This window comes from Musa acuminata, chromosome BXJ3-7 (assembly GCF_036884655.1).
Source record: "Musa acuminata AAA Group cultivar baxijiao chromosome BXJ3-7, Cavendish_Baxijiao_AAA, whole genome shotgun sequence".
In the NCBI taxonomy this organism is placed as follows: Eukaryota; Viridiplantae; Streptophyta; class Magnoliopsida; order Zingiberales; family Musaceae; genus Musa; species Musa acuminata.
The window spans coordinates 481,326-501,061 of record NC_088355.1 but is presented as its reverse complement, the minus strand read 5'-3'; the positions used below and the strand labels follow the sequence as shown (position 1 = coordinate 501,061).

Here is a 19,736-nt window from a genome sequence, read left to right as displayed (position 1 = left end):
GGCATTACAACCTCCATTATATCCCTCAAGGCTTAGTAACATGCTAAACCTATTATACACTTTAGTCTCCTATAGATGTATCATTCCTATACGGAAGAGAAAATTTTTATGCTTCATGACATTCAATTTGATTGCCTTAGTATAGCCATGGATAGAATATTGTCCACGTATAATCCTTTGCATAAGTATTGAATTCATCGAGTTAATAATTTTAACATAATTTACACTTACATGATTAAAATGATTATAAAAACTAATTAAAATGAGGCTATTAAGTCTACTATAAGCTCTTTATATTTTGTATAAAACATGAACAAAATTAAAAAATATAAACATATACAAATACTGTATCGAATATCCCTTGCATAGATTTGTTTATGATAACGAAAGGAATAACCAGCATGATGGAGGGAAGTGATTGATGGAGGCGAAGGCACAACCAGGAGAGAGCAGGGTGGTAGCCAAAATGGGTAGAACGAGTATTTTGAAAAAAAAAAATCTCTACTTGAATTTCTCTTGGAGTTTGAATTCATCCTTTATTTTTTATATCAATTTTTTTCATGTCATTACACTCATTACAGTTATACATATTTATCTAAATTTAAAAATAAATTTATAAATTTTGTTTCTTACTTAAAATTATTTTTAATTAAAAATAATAAAAAATCGATGATTCAAATAATAAAATAATAAATAAATAAATAATTTAATTAAAAAATCACTCTGATTCTTGTTTTTGAGAAAAAAATAGAAAAAAAAAAAAACGATTGATCCGGAATCAAAATCAAACAACGGTGAGGACTGGCTATTTACAGGCAAACGATGAATCAGATCAGATCCATCTACTGAGAATTTGGGCCTAGAATTTTGGGCCGGCCTTCGATTCCAGGATCTGCGGTTGATAGGCACACGATGGTCTCGGGTCAGATCCATCAAGTGAACCGTGCTCCCCAACTTTTAGAATTTTGGGCCGGTGAAGTCAGTGGGCTATGAGGAACCTGCCACTGAGAAATCTATTAAGCTCTCTCTCTCTCTCTCTCTCTCTCTCTCTCCTCCCATTCTCCCTTCCCCTAACCCTAGCCATGGCGATCCGTAAGCTCCTCACCCTCTCTCGCCGCCCCCTCCTCCTCTCCAGCCGATCCGCCTCCACCGCCGCTGCCCTAGCCTTCCCAGACCTGGCCGCCCCAGCCCCGGCCAGGCCCCCCGTCATGCATTACGACCGCCTCGCCGAGGCCGTCCGGTCCAAGATCAAGCGCCTCGACGACCCCGACCCCCGCTTCCTTCGCTACGCCTCCCCCCACCCCGCCCTCGCCGACCACACGTCCGTCCTCGCCGCGCCGCAGACCCGCGTCACCACCCTCCCTAACGGTCTCCGCATCGCCACCGAGTCCACCCTTTCCTCCCGCACCGCCACCGTCGGCGTGTGGATCGACGCCGGCAGCCGATTCGAGACCGACGAGACCAACGGGACCGCGCACTTCTTGGAGCACATGATCTTCAAGGGCACGCAGTCACGGACGGTGCGGCAGCTGGAGGAGGAGATCGAGAACATGGGGGGGCATCTGAATGCTTACACCTCGAGGGAGCAGACCACCTACTATGCCAAGGTGTTGGATAAGGATGTGCCCAAGGCGCTCGAGATCCTTGCGGACATACTTCAGAATTCATGCTTCGATGAGAAGCGCATTGAGAGGGAGCGGGATGTCATCCTCAGGGAGATGGAAGAGGTATAATTCATAATTTAGTATCTTGTACCTCCTCGGTTGTAAAAGACCAACTTTTTCTAAAATATCCACTTCAAAGTCGATGAACATTGTTAATTACACTTTTTTCCTCGAACAAAGTTCACAGTTACTCTTTGAATCCAACTATGATTGCTTCTTGTTTATAGTTTGATTGTATATCAGCCAGTTACTAATTTGTATCAGAGATCTTATGGCTTAAAGAAAAAACAAAAGAAGGTCAAGAGACTGAATTGATGAGTTATACTAACCTTGAAATTGATGACATCAGTTCTGGCTGTCTCTTATTATACTTTCTGCTTTCATTGCGTTGTTATTTTATATTAATTTATTAGACATTTGATCTATATTTTATATATTCGCTGATCCATTAGTTGTTAGCAAACAGATTTGGATACTGTAGGCAGGATAATTAGTTTACATGAGTAATTGGCTAAGATAAAACACTTTGAATATGTTGCTGCATCAAGATGCTAGGTACTTATAAGCAGTGTGTGTTAGAGGTTTTACATGCATCATCATACAACTGAGGAAATATAAGTGAAAGTCCATTGATAGTATGTTGTTGGTAATACACGATACAGTGGGTTCCTAAAAAGTCTCTGTGCTTGGTGATTTAGCATCTTCTTATGTTTCTGTCAGACATCTACTGTCTAGATACCACTTAGCTTTCTGGTGAAAATAATTTAGTAGGTTATGACAGGAAGCTAGCAAGAAAATCACACTGGATATACTCGATCTTAAGTTTTGTCTTACATGACCTATCAATTAGTGCATCAAAATAAATTATGAGTTTTAATGTACACTACAATGTAGACATGGGAGGTGCTGGGAAAAGATTCTGTTGATTCAGTATCTTTTTTTCTGGCGTACATATATTTGTTTGTTTGTATCTATATCAGCAAATGGATATATAATCGTGGAGAGGGGTCTGATGGCTATTATTGACATGGATATTAATGACAAAGTAGTTTATGGATAAGCAATTGGAGAAGTGCCTATTGTTCTTTATTAATCTTCATATCATCTATTGTAATGGTTCACTCAAACATTTGCTTGTTGATGTTTCTTATTTCATTAATTTATTGGTGTTGTTATAACATACATCTGTTAGTAGTCAAATGTGTCTTCTGTTTTTAAAGTCAATGTTGAAGGATGTTGATTCTATCGGCTTATATTTTTTTATAATGGGTAACATGGTGTACAAAATACACGATTATATTGATGTTATAATTCTGCCTATTTATGCCTATTATTTGATCATTTTAACTGTCTGCTCCAATCCCAAGAAAAAGGAAGTCTGTTCAAAAGCGAACAAGTGAAATGTTCTTGCTTAAAATTTTGAGATTTGGTCCCTGTAATTGTGGATACTGTCTGTAGTTTTTGAATTGAATATGAGTTGAGTATGATGATTTATAGTCCTGGAATTTCTTTTACTAGTTGTTTCTGTCTGTTTCAATTTCTGTTTTGAATCATGTTGGTTGGTTTAGCTGAGGAATATTTGATTGAGTTCATCTTCATGTGTTCTTTGTGATAAATTATTTGCATATAACTTTGATGGAACTTATGTAATTTATATTGCTTGTAACCCAAATGTGTCCTGCCCACAATTTTTAGCAGTATAATATTTTCTTACTCTATGCATAAACTTTGGTTTGCTTGTGTTATGGCAGCAAAAGATTTACGTAGTTGATCCCAAGTAGTTGGGTGTTATGACTTTGTTGTTGCTGCTGCTTCTTGTGTTATGTTACTGTAGCTGGTTTAATATTAGCAGTTTGAAAAATGATCCGGAAGCTGTGTTCCTGTTTTTTTTTCTTCCCTTTTGTCAGGTAAACATGCTAGCCAGGATAACCTAAGGTTATTTTATCTTAACATGTCATCACTTGCATACCCTTTTCTTTATATAAACTTTTAAAGTGAAGCATATTTTAATTTTATGGAGTTCATTGGATATACTGATCTCCCAGATTTGTGTTTTTGACATCACATTAAACATTTGTTTTAGGAAAACCTCAGTAAACTTGTTGATGATTACTTTTATATGAACTTTTAGTTGGTACTGTATGTTAATATCATCTTTCTCTGTCATGTAGGTTGAGGGACAAACTGAAGAAGTTATTTTTGATCATTTGCATGCAACTGCATTCCAGTATACTCCACTTGGCAGAACCATTCTAGGACCTGCTCAGAACATCAAGACTATTACTAAAGAGCACCTTAAGAACTACATATCCACTCATTACACAGCCCCTAGAATGGTGCGTTTTTATTCGGATTACCATTCTTGATTTTCTGTGTGATCATTGTATTAGACTGACCCAGCCACCTGCTTTTTTTATTTTCTTTTACAAATTTCCCTAGTTTTAGCTGGTGTAACTTTTAGTTTTTGTTTATGATGGTTTAGGTCATCTCAGCTGCTGGTGCTGTTAAACATGAGGACATAGTTGAGCACGTTAAAAAGGTGTTCACAAAGCTTTCAAATGATCCTACTACAGCATCCGAATTGGTCGCGAAGGAACCGGCTATTTTCACGGGTTCTGAGGTGGGAACTCAATTTTAAATGTTTGGCCATTATTCTCTCTTAGATATGTTGTTTTTTTATCACAATATTCTTTCTTGCCTCTAAAGTCTGCCATGTCCAGGTTAGGATAATAGATGATGATATTCCACTTGCGCAATTTGCGGTTGCATTTAGTGGAGCATCTTGGACAGACCCAGATTCTATCGCATTAATGGTCATGCAGTCTATGCTAGGTTCTTGGAACAAGAACGCTGGTGGTGGAAAGCACATGGGGTGGGTTGTTATAGTCTTCTTCATAGGCTCAGATGATATTAATATTTAAATCCAAGTTTTGACCTGTATTGATCGCATGCCCGATTTTAAGCAGTTCAGAGCTGTCCCAAAGAATAGCCATTAATGAGATTGCTGAAAGCATGATGGCTTTCAATACAAACTATAAAGACACTGGTCTGTTTGGTGTTTATGCAGTTGCCAAGGTTAGTGATCTTTTATGTTTTTATCCAGATAGGAAATGCTGAAGTTGATAGTGGATATTGATAAATGGTGATTGGTTCATTAAAAGCGATATTTCTAGCATATTTTCATTTTCAAAGATGTATGCAGCCTGATGTGTAAAAGTTTCGCCTCAGGTTTCATTGCTTTTGGTGATTTGTGAATTGTGAAAATTAAGCACAGGATTATGTCCAGAAACTTGCAATTTCAGTAGAGTTGCTTTCAGTTTGTTGATTTTTACTGTTATCTAATTGGAGCAGTTAGAGGGAGCTTATGGTCTAATTTTGAGTTCTTTTTATTTGGATAAGCTTATAAATACTTTGACCATTTATAATTCAAATGATGATTAAGATTCTAGCTTATCATTTAAGTTTGAAGATATTTACTCCAAGGATTTAAATTTTGAACCAGTATCAGTTTGGGTAACTGGTTGGACTAGTATATTGAGCAATATATACACCTGTGCTGTCTAGTATTACTGGGAACAAGTAATAGTTTTATGAATTTCTGTTGGGAGAACAAATTGTAAGATAACAAGTTTCTGAAGTGGTCTACATAATTCGATCTTGATCCTAATTTGTCAAATCTTAAAACCACAATTTGTTGAATCAGCTCTTAGCAAAGTGAATCTGTGAATTAAAGAACGAACAGTATCCTTTCACCTTATCATATCTCTGGAAAAAAGTGAGTCTGTATCTATTCTGTAGTTTTATTTGCCTTAATCATCAAAAGATACTGGCAACAATATTAAAGTCCTGTACATTTTGACTTGCAATTGTTTAGTTCTGATATAGAGGCCAACTACAAGGTTGCTTCTTCACCACGTAGGATGGCCATGATTTATTTTTGGTTGGAAGAGTAATTGGAACTTGAGGTGTCCTTGTGAGGAATGAAATCGGTTAAGACTTGACACAATCAATTACACAATGCACATGTTTGCTCTTGCATGACACCTGCTCCACTGTCAGTGCTAAATTGCATGTAAGGATGGATCCTTGTAGCTGGCAAGTTTTTGTTCAAAAAAATTGTTATTTATTTATAGTAATCTTACCAGAGCCTCCTGTTAAACCTGCTTCTTAGTTCTTACCGAACTTTGAGGTGTACTTAATCTTTTTTTCACTATACGATGGTATATGATATGCACTGATGAAATATGGCCGTACAATGGGAATTGTGATACTAAAGTAGTTTGTTTGCGGATGACAAAGGAATTGTTCTTTGTCTCTGAACAAGTTGGCTTTGCAATGATGAGTCATTGAGAAGGTAGTTTTCATACTGCTTGTACGGAATCACTACTATGAGGAAACTGTTTAAAGCATGTGTTGACATTATGTAGAAAATGAATCAATTAGGCTTTACCCATACTGAAATGTGTCATGCAAATTCTATTTGATAGCTTGATGCAAGTTTTACCTGAATTTCCAGTCTTAAACTTTGTGTCATCCTTAGTTGTGCAGCAGTCTTTCAGAATGAATTTCTTTTAAATGCATAGTATTTCATACTGTTCATCATATAGATACCACATGATCTTTCAACTGCATGAATCTTACCTTTGCCTTATTTATGAGAATATGCTGTTTGTTAGTGGTATACATGGGCTCAGTTATAATGGTATTAATGGCCAGATGGTGATTACATCAAAGCATTGGAATATGGATTCTGTTTTACAGTGGCTTTAAATATAGGAATCATGATTTTGTTTGTGCAAGTTAAAATTTGTTGGCTAAAATTTCTCCACCTTTCATGAGCAGCCGGATTGTTTGGATGATTTGGCTTATGCAATTATGTCTGAGATAAGCAAGCTGTCTTACAGAGTTTCGGAGGCTGATGTTACTCGTGCACGTAATCAGGTAATTAATTGACACATGTGCTTTATTTGTTCCATTATGGTGGTACTATGGAGACTCGGGAGTATAACCAGAGAATCTTATGTTCAAGAATATGTCCAAACTATGATGAATAAGCAAAAATTACATACTGGTAGAATGTTCTATTGAATTTCTTAGCTGGTCTATAAGTATAAGCCACAATCAATCGATGGTTATTTACAGCTCAAATCTTCTCTTCAACTTCACATCGATGGAACCAGCCCTGTTGCCGAGGATATTGGCCGTCAGGTAATGAGTTGTTTTATTTTGTTAACATGCTTTTTTCTGTTACTCTCTCATAAAAAAATGCTTACTTGGTCACAATAAGTCTTACATCATGTACCCTGCTCTCTTTCATATCTTTATTAATACTTTTTTATGCTTGCAGATGCTTACATATAGACGAAGAGTCCCAGTTGCTGAACTCTTTGCAAGGATAGATGCAGTCGATGCTAGCACTGTTAAGCGTGTTGCCAATCGTTTTATATTTGATCAGGTATAGCTTACTTTTCTTATTTACAAAGCGATGCTTTATGATTGATAAAAAAAAAGTCAGTGATACCGAGATAGATGTAGGGGACTTGAGTGGTATCATAAATGATGCTAGAATCAAGCCTGCATTTCAGTGTTAGGTAGCATCTGTGATTGGAGTTTTGTCTGCAAGATTTGTGTTAGAATCATGTCCAATTTTTAAGATTTGTGTTACTAGTTGGTGAGCCTTGAAGTTTTTCTTGAAAAAGTCTCCCTTGTATATTTTCACTAATCTGATATAGTGAGAATGTGTAACACCACAGGTCTATATTCTTTTCCAGTCTGTGGTACCCTTTGTATTATCATCATGTAACTCTGGTGCGACTTTGGCCTTGCAGGATGTTGCAATTGCAGCCATGGGACCAATCCAGAGCCTTCCAGATTACAACTGGTTCCGGCGCCACACATATTTGCTCCGCTATTGATGGTGGGCACTAGTTCTTAATTATTCTTTAGATCTTCAGAATGGGATCTTCACTGGCCCTTCCTGTTTTGCTGTTTATCATAATCACCATGAAAGTTTCAGATGTCTGGAAGGATTTTGCTTTCCGTTCACAGTACTTGTGATGTAACATTCCAAGATCAAGTGAAATAATGAATGCCAGATACATGAATTCGTTTTCTTTTTGCCTGTAAAACCTGTTCCAAGTTTGGATCATGTTTCGTGTTACTACTATCTTATTGGAGAATGGATTCGTTGATCCTCCTGCAGTCTTTGGTGAATAAACCTGTTTGTCATTATAATTCACCGGTCTTATTTATCAGGCCTCTGACACGTGACAGGATCACGCGTGGATCATTGCCGTTGCTGCCTTGAGGATGAGATCAAGCAAAAAAATTCTGCTGATTAAATGGTGAGCTAATTATACTCCCCAGATAAATGGTGAGTAAATACTACATCTTAACATCTCGTAATAAACTTGAGCTGTTTTCGAGATCACACTATTATATATATATATATATATATATATATATATATATATATATATATATATATATATATATATATATATATATATATATATATATATATATATATATATATATATATATATATATCGTGATGTAGTATTTAAATGGCCACTTAAAATGCTACTAACATGACTCTTACAGCCTATTGGATGGTGTGCGTCACGTGAGACAGGGGGAAGGATAAATAGAGGGGTCCATGTCATTAGTATGCTGTGATTGGTGGTCTGGCTCCGTTCCCTGTCTCCGCCGATACAGGCGAGCCGCAGCCCCGGAGCATTTCTCCGCCTCTTTTATCGCGTCGCCCGCTCGACCCGCACCTATAAATACCCGCCTCTCCTCCCTCTCCCTCTTCCCTCTTCCCTCCTCCCTCCTCCCTCCTCCCTCCTCGGATCCTTTGGTTCTCCTTCTCTGGTTCGAAGTTTCCCGTTCTCTTCTTTTCCTCTTCCACCCTAGAAAATCCATGTCGACGGAGAAGGTGAGGGAGAGCCATGTCTATATGGCCAAGCTCGCTGAGCAAGCCGAGCGCTACGAAGGTGAGAGACCTTTCTTTCCCCCTCCCCCCCCCCTTCATTTATTTTTGTTACCTCGATTTTACCTGTAAAGCATGTTCTTTTCGATCCCAAAGATGAGAGCTTGACAAGTGTGTTTTCCGATGATAAAGACGATCGTTTCTCCACAGACTTTGAGGGTTTCAGTTAAATTTCGTCCCTTGGGATTAATCTAATCTTCATCTTCCGTCTTTAATTTTGTTCTTTAAAATCTAGCAAGTCGTTGATGGATTATAATAATACGTTATTATTATTATTTGGATCATCGAGCCCTCATTTGCCTTTTTAATTTTTTGGTTGTTGCATGCAAGACTCATGCGGTTTGCGATTCTTCTGGCGATCATACCTAACCAGGTGGATCGATTGCTTTAGGTCCACGTCCCTATATCCATTTTAGGCAATTCATTTTGGATTTATTTCTGGGAAAACGATTTCTTTGGTTTTCTTTGATGCCTGAAGCATTAAAAAATGATGGTGATGAGAATTGTAACAATACTGATCCGGTGCTTGTCACGATCTCCACCCAGAAATGGCTGAAAGCATGAAGAAAGTTGCGAAGCTTGATGTGGAGCTGACAGCCGAAGAAAGAAACCTCCTCTCGGTGGGCTACAAAAATGTGATCGGGGCTCGCCGGGCGTCCTGGCGCATCATGTCGTCCATCGAGCAGAAGGAAGAGTCAAAGGGAAACGAGCAGAATGTTAAGCTGATCAAGGACTATCGGCAGAAGATAGAGGAAGAACTCACCCAGATGTGTGATGACATCTTGGCCATCATCGATCAGCATCTCATCCCGTTCTCCAGCAGCGTCGAATCTAAAGTATTTTATGCCAAAATGTAAGAGATTTTTCTGCTCGCTTATGTTTCTTCTATTTTATGTTGTTTATTACATCCGTCTCGTATCTTTTTGATCTTTTGTGTTTTTGATTGCTCACTCGTTCATCTTTATCGTTAAGCCAATGGTATCGATATGTTACAAACATAAATATTTTCCTTGTGCTAGATCAAAACTAAACATGATCTCTAGCTTTCTGGTTGTGTGTCTGGTATATCTATCATTCACTTTCTCTGGTTTTCCTAGTGGTGGTATTTATGTATTATCGGTTCTTGGACCGAGTCGTAGCCTATTCGAATCTTGTCTCGATTTCATCACGATATGGAATAGCTGATTTGGTGATCGTCTCCGGAGTCCTCTTTCCTGTTATTTAACATGCACAACAACTCTGTTTACAGGAAGGGTGATTATTACCGCTACATTGCAGAGTTCAAGACCGAAGAAGAAAGGAAAGAAGCAGCCGACCAGTCTTTGAAGGGCTATCAGGCACGTCCAGTGTTTGTTTGTTCTCTTGGTTCTGATCGTGTTGTTCTTTATTATTATTATCTTCTTTTATTATTTTTGTAGGATGCCTCTGAAAAAGCCAACACTGAGCTGCCCCCAACCCATCCAATTCGACTCGGTCTTGCTCTCAACTTTTCAGTTTTCTACTACGAAATCCTGAATTCTCCCGAGAGGTACAGTCGTTCCTTCCGATTTCTCTGTTTTGTTTGATGTGCGAAAAATTAAAGCGCTCGGAACCTTTTGTGTGTGTGGGATCTCATCTCAGGGCATGTCAATTGGCAAAACAAGCTTTCGATGAAGCGATTGCAGAATTAGACACCCTGAGCGAGGAGTCATACAAGGATAGCACCTTGATCATGCAATTGCTGAGGGACAACCTTACTCTTTGGACCTCTGAGTTACCTGAGGACGGAGGTGATGGTGCAGTCAAGAATGAAGCGGGCGTAGCAGCTGCTGCTAAGCCTGAGGTACAAGATGCTCAATCCTAATGTTTTGTGGCTATCCATTTCCATGGCATTATCTATCCATTTAGAGACACAGAAGAATCAATTATTGTTAACCTACCATCCATCCATCCATCCTCTTCTCAGCACTGACGGTGATTTATTTCTTTGATGCTACATTTATTTTTATGCATGAACGGAGGCATAAAGTTTGATGTAATAATCGGGCCTCTGTTTGTTTGGCTATCTTCTTCCCTTTTTGTCTTTTGCTGCATCATCCATCACTCCCCTTTCATCAGTTCAGCTGCAAAAGCATTGGCAGCGATCCGTACGTACGTAATCTCCAAAAGAGGTTGTGCTGCTGCTCTCGCTTTGTTCTGCCGAGGTTCTTTTTTTTTTTGTTGAAGTATTATTCATGAATCACCAAAACTCTGCAGTGGATCATTCGTATTCTCGGTACGAATCTTATCACGTCCTGTTGTGGAGATTCGTAAACATGACAACACCCGGTCGGTGATGTATGTATGGGATGTCATCACTTGGGGTTAACTCGATCATGGGACATCCTACACATCCCTAAAAACAATTTTTATCTTTGACGAGGCCATAGAATTTTTATATCTGGTTTACCTCCTCCTCCTCCTCCCTGCAACAGAACATCTTACGAATGGGAACCTACTGGATTGAGCAACTGCTAAGATCATTTAAGGAAAGGGAGGATGAGCCCACACCCATTTTCCAATCGATCCTTACAATTCTGAATGCATCGATTGATGGTGACAAATGAATTTTTTTTATTATAAAAAAAAGAAAAAAAGAAAAAGAAAAAAAAAATGGTCTTCCCTGTGCTGGAAAATAAATCCACTGTTAATTATACACTCAGATATTTTTTTAGTATTTTTGTTTTTTAAATTAAAAAAATCATATTAATATTTCTATAATTATGAAAGTAAAAAAAAATCTAATTTTATTTATTCATCGATTTTACTGATAAAAATATAAAAATAATAAATAAAAATATAATTTTAATATTCTAATTAGTGGTGATGATCGACGACACAATTGTTAAGTTACACACCGTTTGGGGTCGTGGGTGACTATTGTGGATCAGGAGTAAGAGCGACAACGAGATGTGAGGATTGTTTTGTATTTACGTAAATGCCGACATAATTGTTAAGTGATATGTCAATGCAGTTATGATGCAGATGTAGAGCGATCTTTTCATCACTCGACAACTGTGTCAACGTCGATACAGATGCAAAGCATCTTTGTACCTACATCGACACCAATGCAGTTGCAAAGCAGCGAAAGGGTTTCTTGTTAACTGTGTTAGCATCAATGCAAAATGACTCTTACCTTTCGTCGTCACTCTCTTCATCCACAATAGTCACATGCGGGCCCCGACGATGTTATCGTCCCAACATAGTTCATTGTTACTAATTGAAAAAAGGGATTCTTTGTTTAAAGTCTCTGCCTACTAATCAATCAAAAGTTAAATTCAACCTGTTAGCAGATTGATTCCGGTAATCCACATGCAAACGAAGTGGTCGAATTATGGAACGCCGGTCAGGCACGCAAATAGATCTAATTCGGATATACGAGAAATTTTTCTATGCCGCTTGATGTTTTATTTTATTTTATTTTGAGTCGTCTCCGATCCGTCATATATATGTATATATCTTTCCAACTGTATGCCACCTCCCAGAAAATAGAGCGATAGCTGGCGAAGGAAATGGTAAAACCTCGTCAAGCACATTTGTTGGAACGACACGTGAACAACGATGAGATACCTCCGTTTGTATGTGATGGCAATGGAAAAAGAAATGTGAGCCATTAAGCTTCAACCATCTCCGTTTGTTATTATCATTTCATATTTCATACCGAGTTTGAGATTTGCATGTAAATATAAAAACTGTAATATCAAAAAACTGAGATCATTCAATATAAATATACAATTCCTACCTTTCGATATACAAGATGAGATCATTTAATACCAAAAATTGATATCAAATAACAAATTAAATATACAATACATAGCTTTTGATATCATTCAGAAAGTCTTTATCTGATCTACAAATATATCGCTGTCAGATGCGAAGACATCAACGATATCGATCTATAATAAGAACTAGATTTGTCTTATTTTTCTCCTTCACAAACTCGCTTGTATCATGGATTATGGACAAAGAAAAGATTAGAAAAGATTCATAATATTTTATTATTTTATCTCTAAAAGGTCTTATTCTTTTATAGATGAGAACATAGAGGTAATTAGAAAAGTCCTTCGTATAAAGATGAATTCTATTAGGTTTTCTTTCTATTGATCGATCAATAATCATAATTAAAATTTAATTAGATATGATCTTATAATCTAACATCCCAACACTTATAAATTATAAAAATGGCGATCGAGTAAGCAACGAACACTCGTCCTAGTGTAAGAACTTGGACTTGGAGATAAGGTATTAGCAATGTTAGGCTCATGATGAATTAGAGTGATAACTAACTTCGCAGGCAGATATCCCGACTTGTTGTAAGCATTATTGTTAGTCTCATGATGAGAAATCTAGTATTATCTATGAAAATAATTTCAAGTTTTGTAATAACCATAAGGGTTGATAGGATTTTTACTTGTGATTCGTCTTAGTTTTCTGAATGAATGCTAATAAGAGAGAGGAGTAGTTCATATGGAACATCATTATATACTGCATCAGGTTTTTTTATGGGCAGGAAATTTCTCGAGTTATTGGGTCAGCAGAACACTGGACTATGCATGTGGAGCTGGGGCTGATTGCACCCCCATTCTCCAGAACGGAGGAGCTTGTTACAATCCCAACACCGTGAGAGCCCACTGCTCTTATGCTGCTAACAGCTACTACCAGAGGAAGGGGCAGGCACAGGGGGCTTGTGATTTCTCAGGCACCGCCACCCTTACCACTACGGATCCAAGTAAGTCACCAGCAATCTTCTTGATTCCCTAACGAGTGCAGCAATAATCTTCATCTGTTTGACCGCAGGTAGCAGTGGCTGCGCTTACCCTGCATCTTCCAGGTTCATCTCTCACCATTTTCTTTTCTGTGGAACGTAATCCAGCATCTCTTTTACGATGTCTTCTTCTCTCTGCTCGCTGTTCTTCCTCCAGTGCTTCTGGCACAAGTTCGACACCGGCAACAAGCACCCCACCCACCACCTTCACTCCGACCAATGGGTTACTGGGAGGATTGGGGCCGTCCGGTAGCTTGACCAGTGACGTTAACCACGGTGGTTTCCTCCTCAGGCCGGGGATAGGTTGGCTCCTCCTCACTCTCATTTGCTCGGGAATTGGCTTCGACGCTACAGTGGTGGCGATGCTTGTGCAAAAATGGATATGTGATTCTGCTGATGTTGATGCAGAGGCATATCTCCTCGTAAGAGTTTAGTGTGCTTGGGGGAACCCCGGAATGGTTGTCTCTCTTCTTCTTCTTCTTCTTCTTCTTCTTCTTCTATTCCGGGCCACATGGGCTCTCTTCTCTGTTGAGCTGTTCTTACTGTCAAATGGACCAACCCTGTTTTATTCTTCATTTCGATCGTGTCATGCATCCCTATAAAATTCCTTCTGGAGTGTTCTAAAGATAGATACAGCTAAATAAACATCAACAGCAAATGGAGAGCAGCTTCTTCTAAACATCCAAGTATGATGTACATGAAAAAGTACCAAGAGAAGAAGCATGCTGGTGGTGCCTAGTTTCACCACTCAGCATGCCTACATGCAGATGACAAAGTTGGCAAATTTGATTTCATCACCTGATTAGAATCACTGTCCATCATAGTTTTTTTTTTTTCATTCAATGACGATCGAAGAGAGCAATTAACTGGAACAACTTCACATGCAAGTTCTTGTTGGCATTACCTTGGTGTGGTGGGTGATGCATGCATGTTCTCTTTGCTTGGTGCTTGCTGTGTCACAAGCCAAGATAAAATGCACAAAGATGGATGGGAACCGATTGTCCGTCCATGCCTGCCGACAGATACAGATATACTCAAATTTGACTAAACTTAAGCTTCTCATTAGGATAAAGCAAATATACTTAACGGGGGGTGTTGAAATGTTGGTTAGCTCTGTGAGAGGAGCTAGAACTACAGTTGCTGTCCAGAAGCAGGAAAACATGGATATATTGTTGTTGAGGAAGCTACGATGAAATCTCTTCATGCGGTGGTCGCAAGGGGGCCATAAACCAAGAAGGGAGCGGAGCTGATGAATGGGTCATAGGCTGCCGATATAAAGTGATCAATATTATTGACTCAGACTTGAACTTTCCTCACTAGGATCAGAGAGAAAGATACATGGGTATTGAAATTGTTCGGTACAAATTAACCTTAAAACAGAGCAAAGAGTCTGAAATTTTTGTCCATAATTATCATCAGTCTCTTCCACATGAATGATACCGTTGTCTCTACCACACGAAGAGCAATAAACATGGTAAAAACATGATGCACCTATTGATACCATTGTCTCTTCTACATGAATGATGCCAAATGCTGCTCAAGCAAAATAGAAATATTGTTGCATAACGAGTCTAGTCTATGTCAATCATCTGTAACTCGGCAACCGACCTATTTAGAAAGTGATTGCACTTGTCAAGTCACAAACCAACATATTTTCACCTCGAAGGTGAAGACAGTCTGGATAACCAGGAATCCTTAGGATATAAGGACAAATATTACTAGCATCAATATCGGGCATCCAACACCATAAGACACTTTATCTACAACTACTTGGTCACATATCTCACACGTTGTACAGAAAACGAGTGGCAGCAGAGACTTCAAGAATGTACCTATATCACCTTCGTTGGCTCTGCAATGACCTTGGGGACCCTGCAAAAAGATCCAGCAAGTATTCCTCCAATTCATCTGGGGAGTACTTGATGTACTTTTCTCGATGTCTCTCACCATCCAGATAGCCAGCATGCCTACTTTCAAAAATCCGATATGCTTGTATCAACTTGGTGGATACAGAGATCCTCAGATCATCCCGGAGTCCAGCATTCGGAACTGACCATGCTGTCTGTGCGTTGTAAACCTCTTCGAATGCATGGTTGAAACCTCTGAATCTGTCCTTAAGGACTGTCGAGGAAGGATTTCTAGAACTTGTCCTGCGAATCCCCTCTTCCTTCAGGAACGAGAGGACAGAAGTCCATGAGGCCCTCTCATAGTCCCGTGCATGCTTTTGGAACATCACAATGTGCGCCCGAATCCATTCATCACCAAAGAAGTTTCTAAGGTCAGACTGTTTAACTTTGTCAACCATGTAACAGACATTGTTCATCATAAAAATGCTTTGCAGAGAGACATCACTGTATAGCTGGGACTTATGAGCAAGGTTTGCTTCCAAAATTTTGGTCACTGACTTCAGATGCCAAACCAGTGGGGATTGATTCGAAGAAGTTTCTCTGTCACCATCTTCCATCACTGAAGATTGGTCTGTGCCCTGTTGGCCCTCAAGAACAGAACCAAGTGTCTCCCCATAAGCAGAAAGGGCTTTGATATAATTCATGACATACTTTGTAAGATGATGGACTCCGCCTCCAGGAAATGCAGTATATGATATGCTTGACTGAATATTATATTTGAACTCCTCTAGAGTCCCACTCACAGATTCTTTCAATCTCAGTAAAACTTCATGACATTCAGTTAGTATGCCAGATCCATAGTCTTCCGGGAGGAAATGCTCCATGTCCACAAGAAGATCACTTAAAACCTCGTATGTATTGAGTGTCTGAAATAGCCTTTCTGGCTTTCGAGGTGCAAGGGCTATGGCCATAGCAATACTGAGAAGTTGAAGAATTGAACTATTTGAGATATCGACGAAACAAGGTTCTCTGATTGATCCTGGAAGTTCTCCAAAGACAAGATCACAAAGATGTCTTTCCCTAGCAAGACAGACCCGAACAAACACCTGCATTGCTTGCTTCCACTTCTCTATCGTGCGATGCAAGACATTCCACCCCATTTTGAGAACTTCTTCAATATTGAATCTATCGAATTGGAGAACCGACAGGCACTCCTCGACTGCATCTTTTCTGACTATTACATATGCCTGACAACACTCCTTCTCGTAATTGCATAGACACATGAAATTGGCAATGGCTGTGATATCAGAAATTAAACCATGATTGATCAAATCAATGACAACATTCTCTGACTCTCTGGCGGTATCACTGTGAGACATGGCCTCAACCGATTCCTCATCAAAAGAACTGTTTGAGAAGTTGTCCATGCTGTCTTCTTCTGCAGAATGAAGAGACATGCTGTCAGGTTCCAAAGGTTTGCAGCATCGAGTGAGAAGTTGGACAAACTCATCCTCAAGTCTTTCCATGGCCATCTGAAGAGTGATATCGGCAAAATTCAGGAGTTCATTATGTTTCTCATCTTCATTGCTCAAACATAGTAATCTTAAGACTCCACCAAGTTCCCAGACTTCATTCACATCCTTTAAGTACTCGGATACTTGTGGCAGAACTTGATCCTGTATCGGTAACGTATCAGAATCACGTAACAGAATCTTCTTCTCCAGTTCCTTCAGCTGCTCTTCAATGTCACCAGTTCCCACCTCTTCTGCAATTGTCAAGTCCGAGTATCGGATGCCAATATCAGCAATCATTTCTACCATTTCATCAGTAAGATTTTGAGTCTCTTTCTGCGCCACAACACATCTTCCTTCCACCTGAGCTGTTCCTACAGAGACCTGACCTTCCATAGAATGATGTTGCTATGATCCCACTACTTCACCACAGTAACATGAAAAGAGGATAACAGCAAAGTAAAACCCCTCTGAGATCCTTCTTCTATGTCATTTAGCACCTTAACGTGCTGTCATAATCAAAATCCTAAACTTTTTTCTGAGTCTTATCCTTTGTACCACTGATGCAAAATTGAGGCACTATTTGCACAGATCAACAAGAAATAATGACACAATGAAAAAGGAACCTTGAAGAAAATTTTCAAGAATTCATATTAGAGCATAACAAGAGAAATATTGAGATTGTAGCAAGAGGACCTTGCGATTCTTTACCAGTTAAGCTGACTGACACCTTCATCGGATTGCACTTAAGATTAGATATCTTCAACCTCATATGAACTCACGAACAAATGAAAAGGGAGAAGAAATCTGACAGGACATAAGCAAATACAGCATCTAACCCTAACCGTAGCAGACTGTATGGAAATTGTAGCTAAGTGGTAACTGTAGCAACAACCGGAAGAGGGTTTCATGAGATTTTAAGCCAGAATAGATCGTAAACTCCCCATCTCCGTTCTTCTCTTTTAGGTTCGATCATTATGCGATCCTGTCACTTATAATCAGAAGCAAACAAGGAAGAAGACATGGAGTTGCGAGATTATCAACAGAAACATAAAGTAGCAAACAAGAGACCGGAATCGAACAGATGATTTCCAACTCAAAAATCGAATCTTCTGTATTCTAGGGCAACGAAACCCTCCCTCCTCCTCCTAAAGCGAAGATCAACTCGGACAAGTAGCAACAGCAAGACTGGAAGTCAATCAAACAACGAGACGGGAAGATTATACTCTTCGTTCGAAAATCGTGATCAGATTAAAAGAAAAGGTGGAGCAAACAGCTGTGGAACTAAAAATCCCTCCTTTTCACGAACCGAGAGAGAGTGATCAGATGAAAAAGACCCCCCCCCCCCCCCCCCCTCCCCCCCCAAAAAAAAATAGCTTTCTGTCGGAGGAATATGGCGGAGAACCTAGAGAGAACTTAGGAGAGATGAGGAAGGTGATACGAAGCTTCCCACTGCTCTAAAAGATGGCCTCTCTCCTCTCTTCTCGCCTTTCTCTTCCCTTCGCGTTAGATTGTCTGTGGCTCTCGCAATCACTATGACGACGGAGAGAAAAATAACAAACAAAAGAACAAGATCATAGTTTTGCCAACCAGTTCAATATCTACCCAACTTTACCAATCCTTTTACTGGCTGGAACAGCGGGCCCTCCTTTTTCACAGAACTTCATGTTCATGGTAAGACGAATCTTTTAGGGATGGAAAGCATGAAGGATGGGGAAGAAGAGGACAAAGGATGAAACAGCAGGCTCCCATCACAGCCGTCGACGTGTTGGAGAAATCTAACCGTCCGATCGGGCAGCCGCGGAGCCTGACGCGGTTGGACCATGACGACCGGTTTGGTGGTGGCGAGTTGTCGCGACCACCGCGGGAGGGAACGTTGACTCGGCCAAATACTTTCGTCTCTCAAATAAGAGAATATTCTTGGCCTACCTGACTAAGGTACTCGCATGGCCACCTTCGTCGTTATTCGGGGTGCTGATGGGCCCAGTGGCGGTATGGCCGCTCTTTGTCACCGGAACACCTCTCTCTCTCTCTCAGTCTGTGACAGGCAAATGTCCTTTTATCTTTCTATTTAGGGTTGACAATCTGAGATCAGGGATGATATATTGATGTTGATCCAATCCGTCTCCAGTGTGTTCCAATTAGATCGAAGCAACTTCTTTGATCCATCGTTATTTTTGTGCTTTAGATGAGACCACTCTGAAACTTTCCAAGATGCGCACAGCGCAGATGCATCCCCTATCACCTCAACCCAGCACTAATTTCCTCTACAAGAAGCTACTCTCTCTCTCTCTCTGTCTCCACCACAAATCTTCCATGACCTCCATTGGTCTGTCAGAAAGCTACTCTCTCTGTCTCTCTCTCTCTCTCTCTCTCTCTCTGCATGTATCTCGACTGGGGAAGAAGTAATATTCAAGCATGGAAAAAGATCTTACAAGACTGCTTTGAACGACTGACTTCCTCTCTTGGTTCTCACATGTTGCAGTAATGCTGCAGTTGTTTTGACTTGTGTGTACGAGCATTATGCCACCCCTTTGAGCAAGTTAACAGTGTAAGGAACCACTGAAGATAAGGAACTCCTCCTGGTAAAAGGTTCTCTTCTAGCTCTACAACAACCCTTGTTTAATTAACTAGAATGACCAACCAAAAACAAGCTGTATCGAGGGGGCTCATGGACACCCAAAGCTTGTCCGGTTGAGAAGCATATTCCTCGATCTCTTTCTGCTTAAGAGGACATCTTCGATACTATTTAAAGAGGAGCACTCTTCCTCCCTACCTTGTCCTTGTGTCCCTACTCTTATATAACAACTCAAATGGATAACGAAGAGTAGTGTTATGGGGGTTGGCTGGGCATATATCATTTCACTGACAAACAATCGTGGGACACCTAAAGTGGGCAACATTCAAGGTTGATTTATGGGATTGACGTTGACCAGAGAA

General features: G+C 39.7%; 3 protein-coding genes across 9 annotated transcripts; 2 read left to right on the top strand and 1 right to left on the bottom strand.

Annotated features, from left to right (window-relative positions):
• The first annotated feature begins 1,026 nt into the window (after positions 1–1,026).
• On the top strand, positions 1,027–7,865 carry LOC135643532 (probable mitochondrial-processing peptidase subunit beta, mitochondrial). Its single transcript, XM_065160592.1, has 9 exons — positions 1,027–1,727; positions 3,836–4,000; positions 4,147–4,284; positions 4,385–4,536; positions 4,631–4,739; positions 6,507–6,605; positions 6,807–6,872; positions 7,012–7,119; positions 7,493–7,865. The coding sequence occupies exons 1-9, from the start codon at positions 1,083–1,085 to the stop codon at positions 7,577–7,579; spliced, it is 1,569 nt and encodes a 522-aa protein (XP_065016664.1). The 5' UTR covers positions 1,027–1,082; the 3' UTR covers positions 7,580–7,865.
• Positions 7,866–7,934: 69 nt separating this feature from the next.
• LOC135642388 (14-3-3-like protein GF14 iota) lies at positions 7,935–10,727 on the top strand. Its single transcript, XM_065158513.1, has 6 exons — positions 7,935–8,037; positions 8,268–8,659; positions 9,202–9,508; positions 9,905–9,992; positions 10,074–10,183; positions 10,276–10,727. Exons 2-6 carry the CDS (start codon positions 8,323–8,325, stop codon positions 10,496–10,498), a joined length of 1,065 nt encoding a protein of 354 aa, XP_065014585.1. The 5' UTR covers positions 7,935–8,037; positions 8,268–8,322; the 3' UTR covers positions 10,499–10,727.
• A 2,408-nt stretch (positions 10,728–13,135) lies between these two features.
• Positions 13,136–18,154, bottom strand: LOC135642386 (exocyst complex component EXO70E2-like). Of its 7 annotated transcripts, none has more exons than XR_010497959.1 (3): positions 15,271–18,154; positions 14,343–14,450; positions 13,136–14,058 (listed from the first exon to the last, which is right to left on the bottom strand). XR_010497959.1 is itself a non-coding variant. In XM_065158509.1 (2 exons), exon 1 carries the CDS (start codon positions 17,190–17,192, stop codon positions 15,276–15,278), a length of 1,917 nt encoding a protein of 638 aa, XP_065014581.1. In that variant the 5' UTR covers positions 17,193–18,154; the 3' UTR covers positions 14,080–14,450; positions 15,271–15,275. The 7 variants fall into 7 exon arrangements, 4 of the variants coding, with proteins under 4 accessions (XP_065014581.1, XP_065014584.1, XP_065014583.1 ...); XR_010497960.1 differs by having other exon boundaries at positions 13,136–13,980; XR_010497961.1 differs by lacking the exon at positions 13,136–14,058 and adding an exon at positions 14,526–14,703 and having other exon boundaries at positions 14,080–14,450.
• Between the last annotated feature and the right edge of the window lie 1,582 nt (positions 18,155–19,736).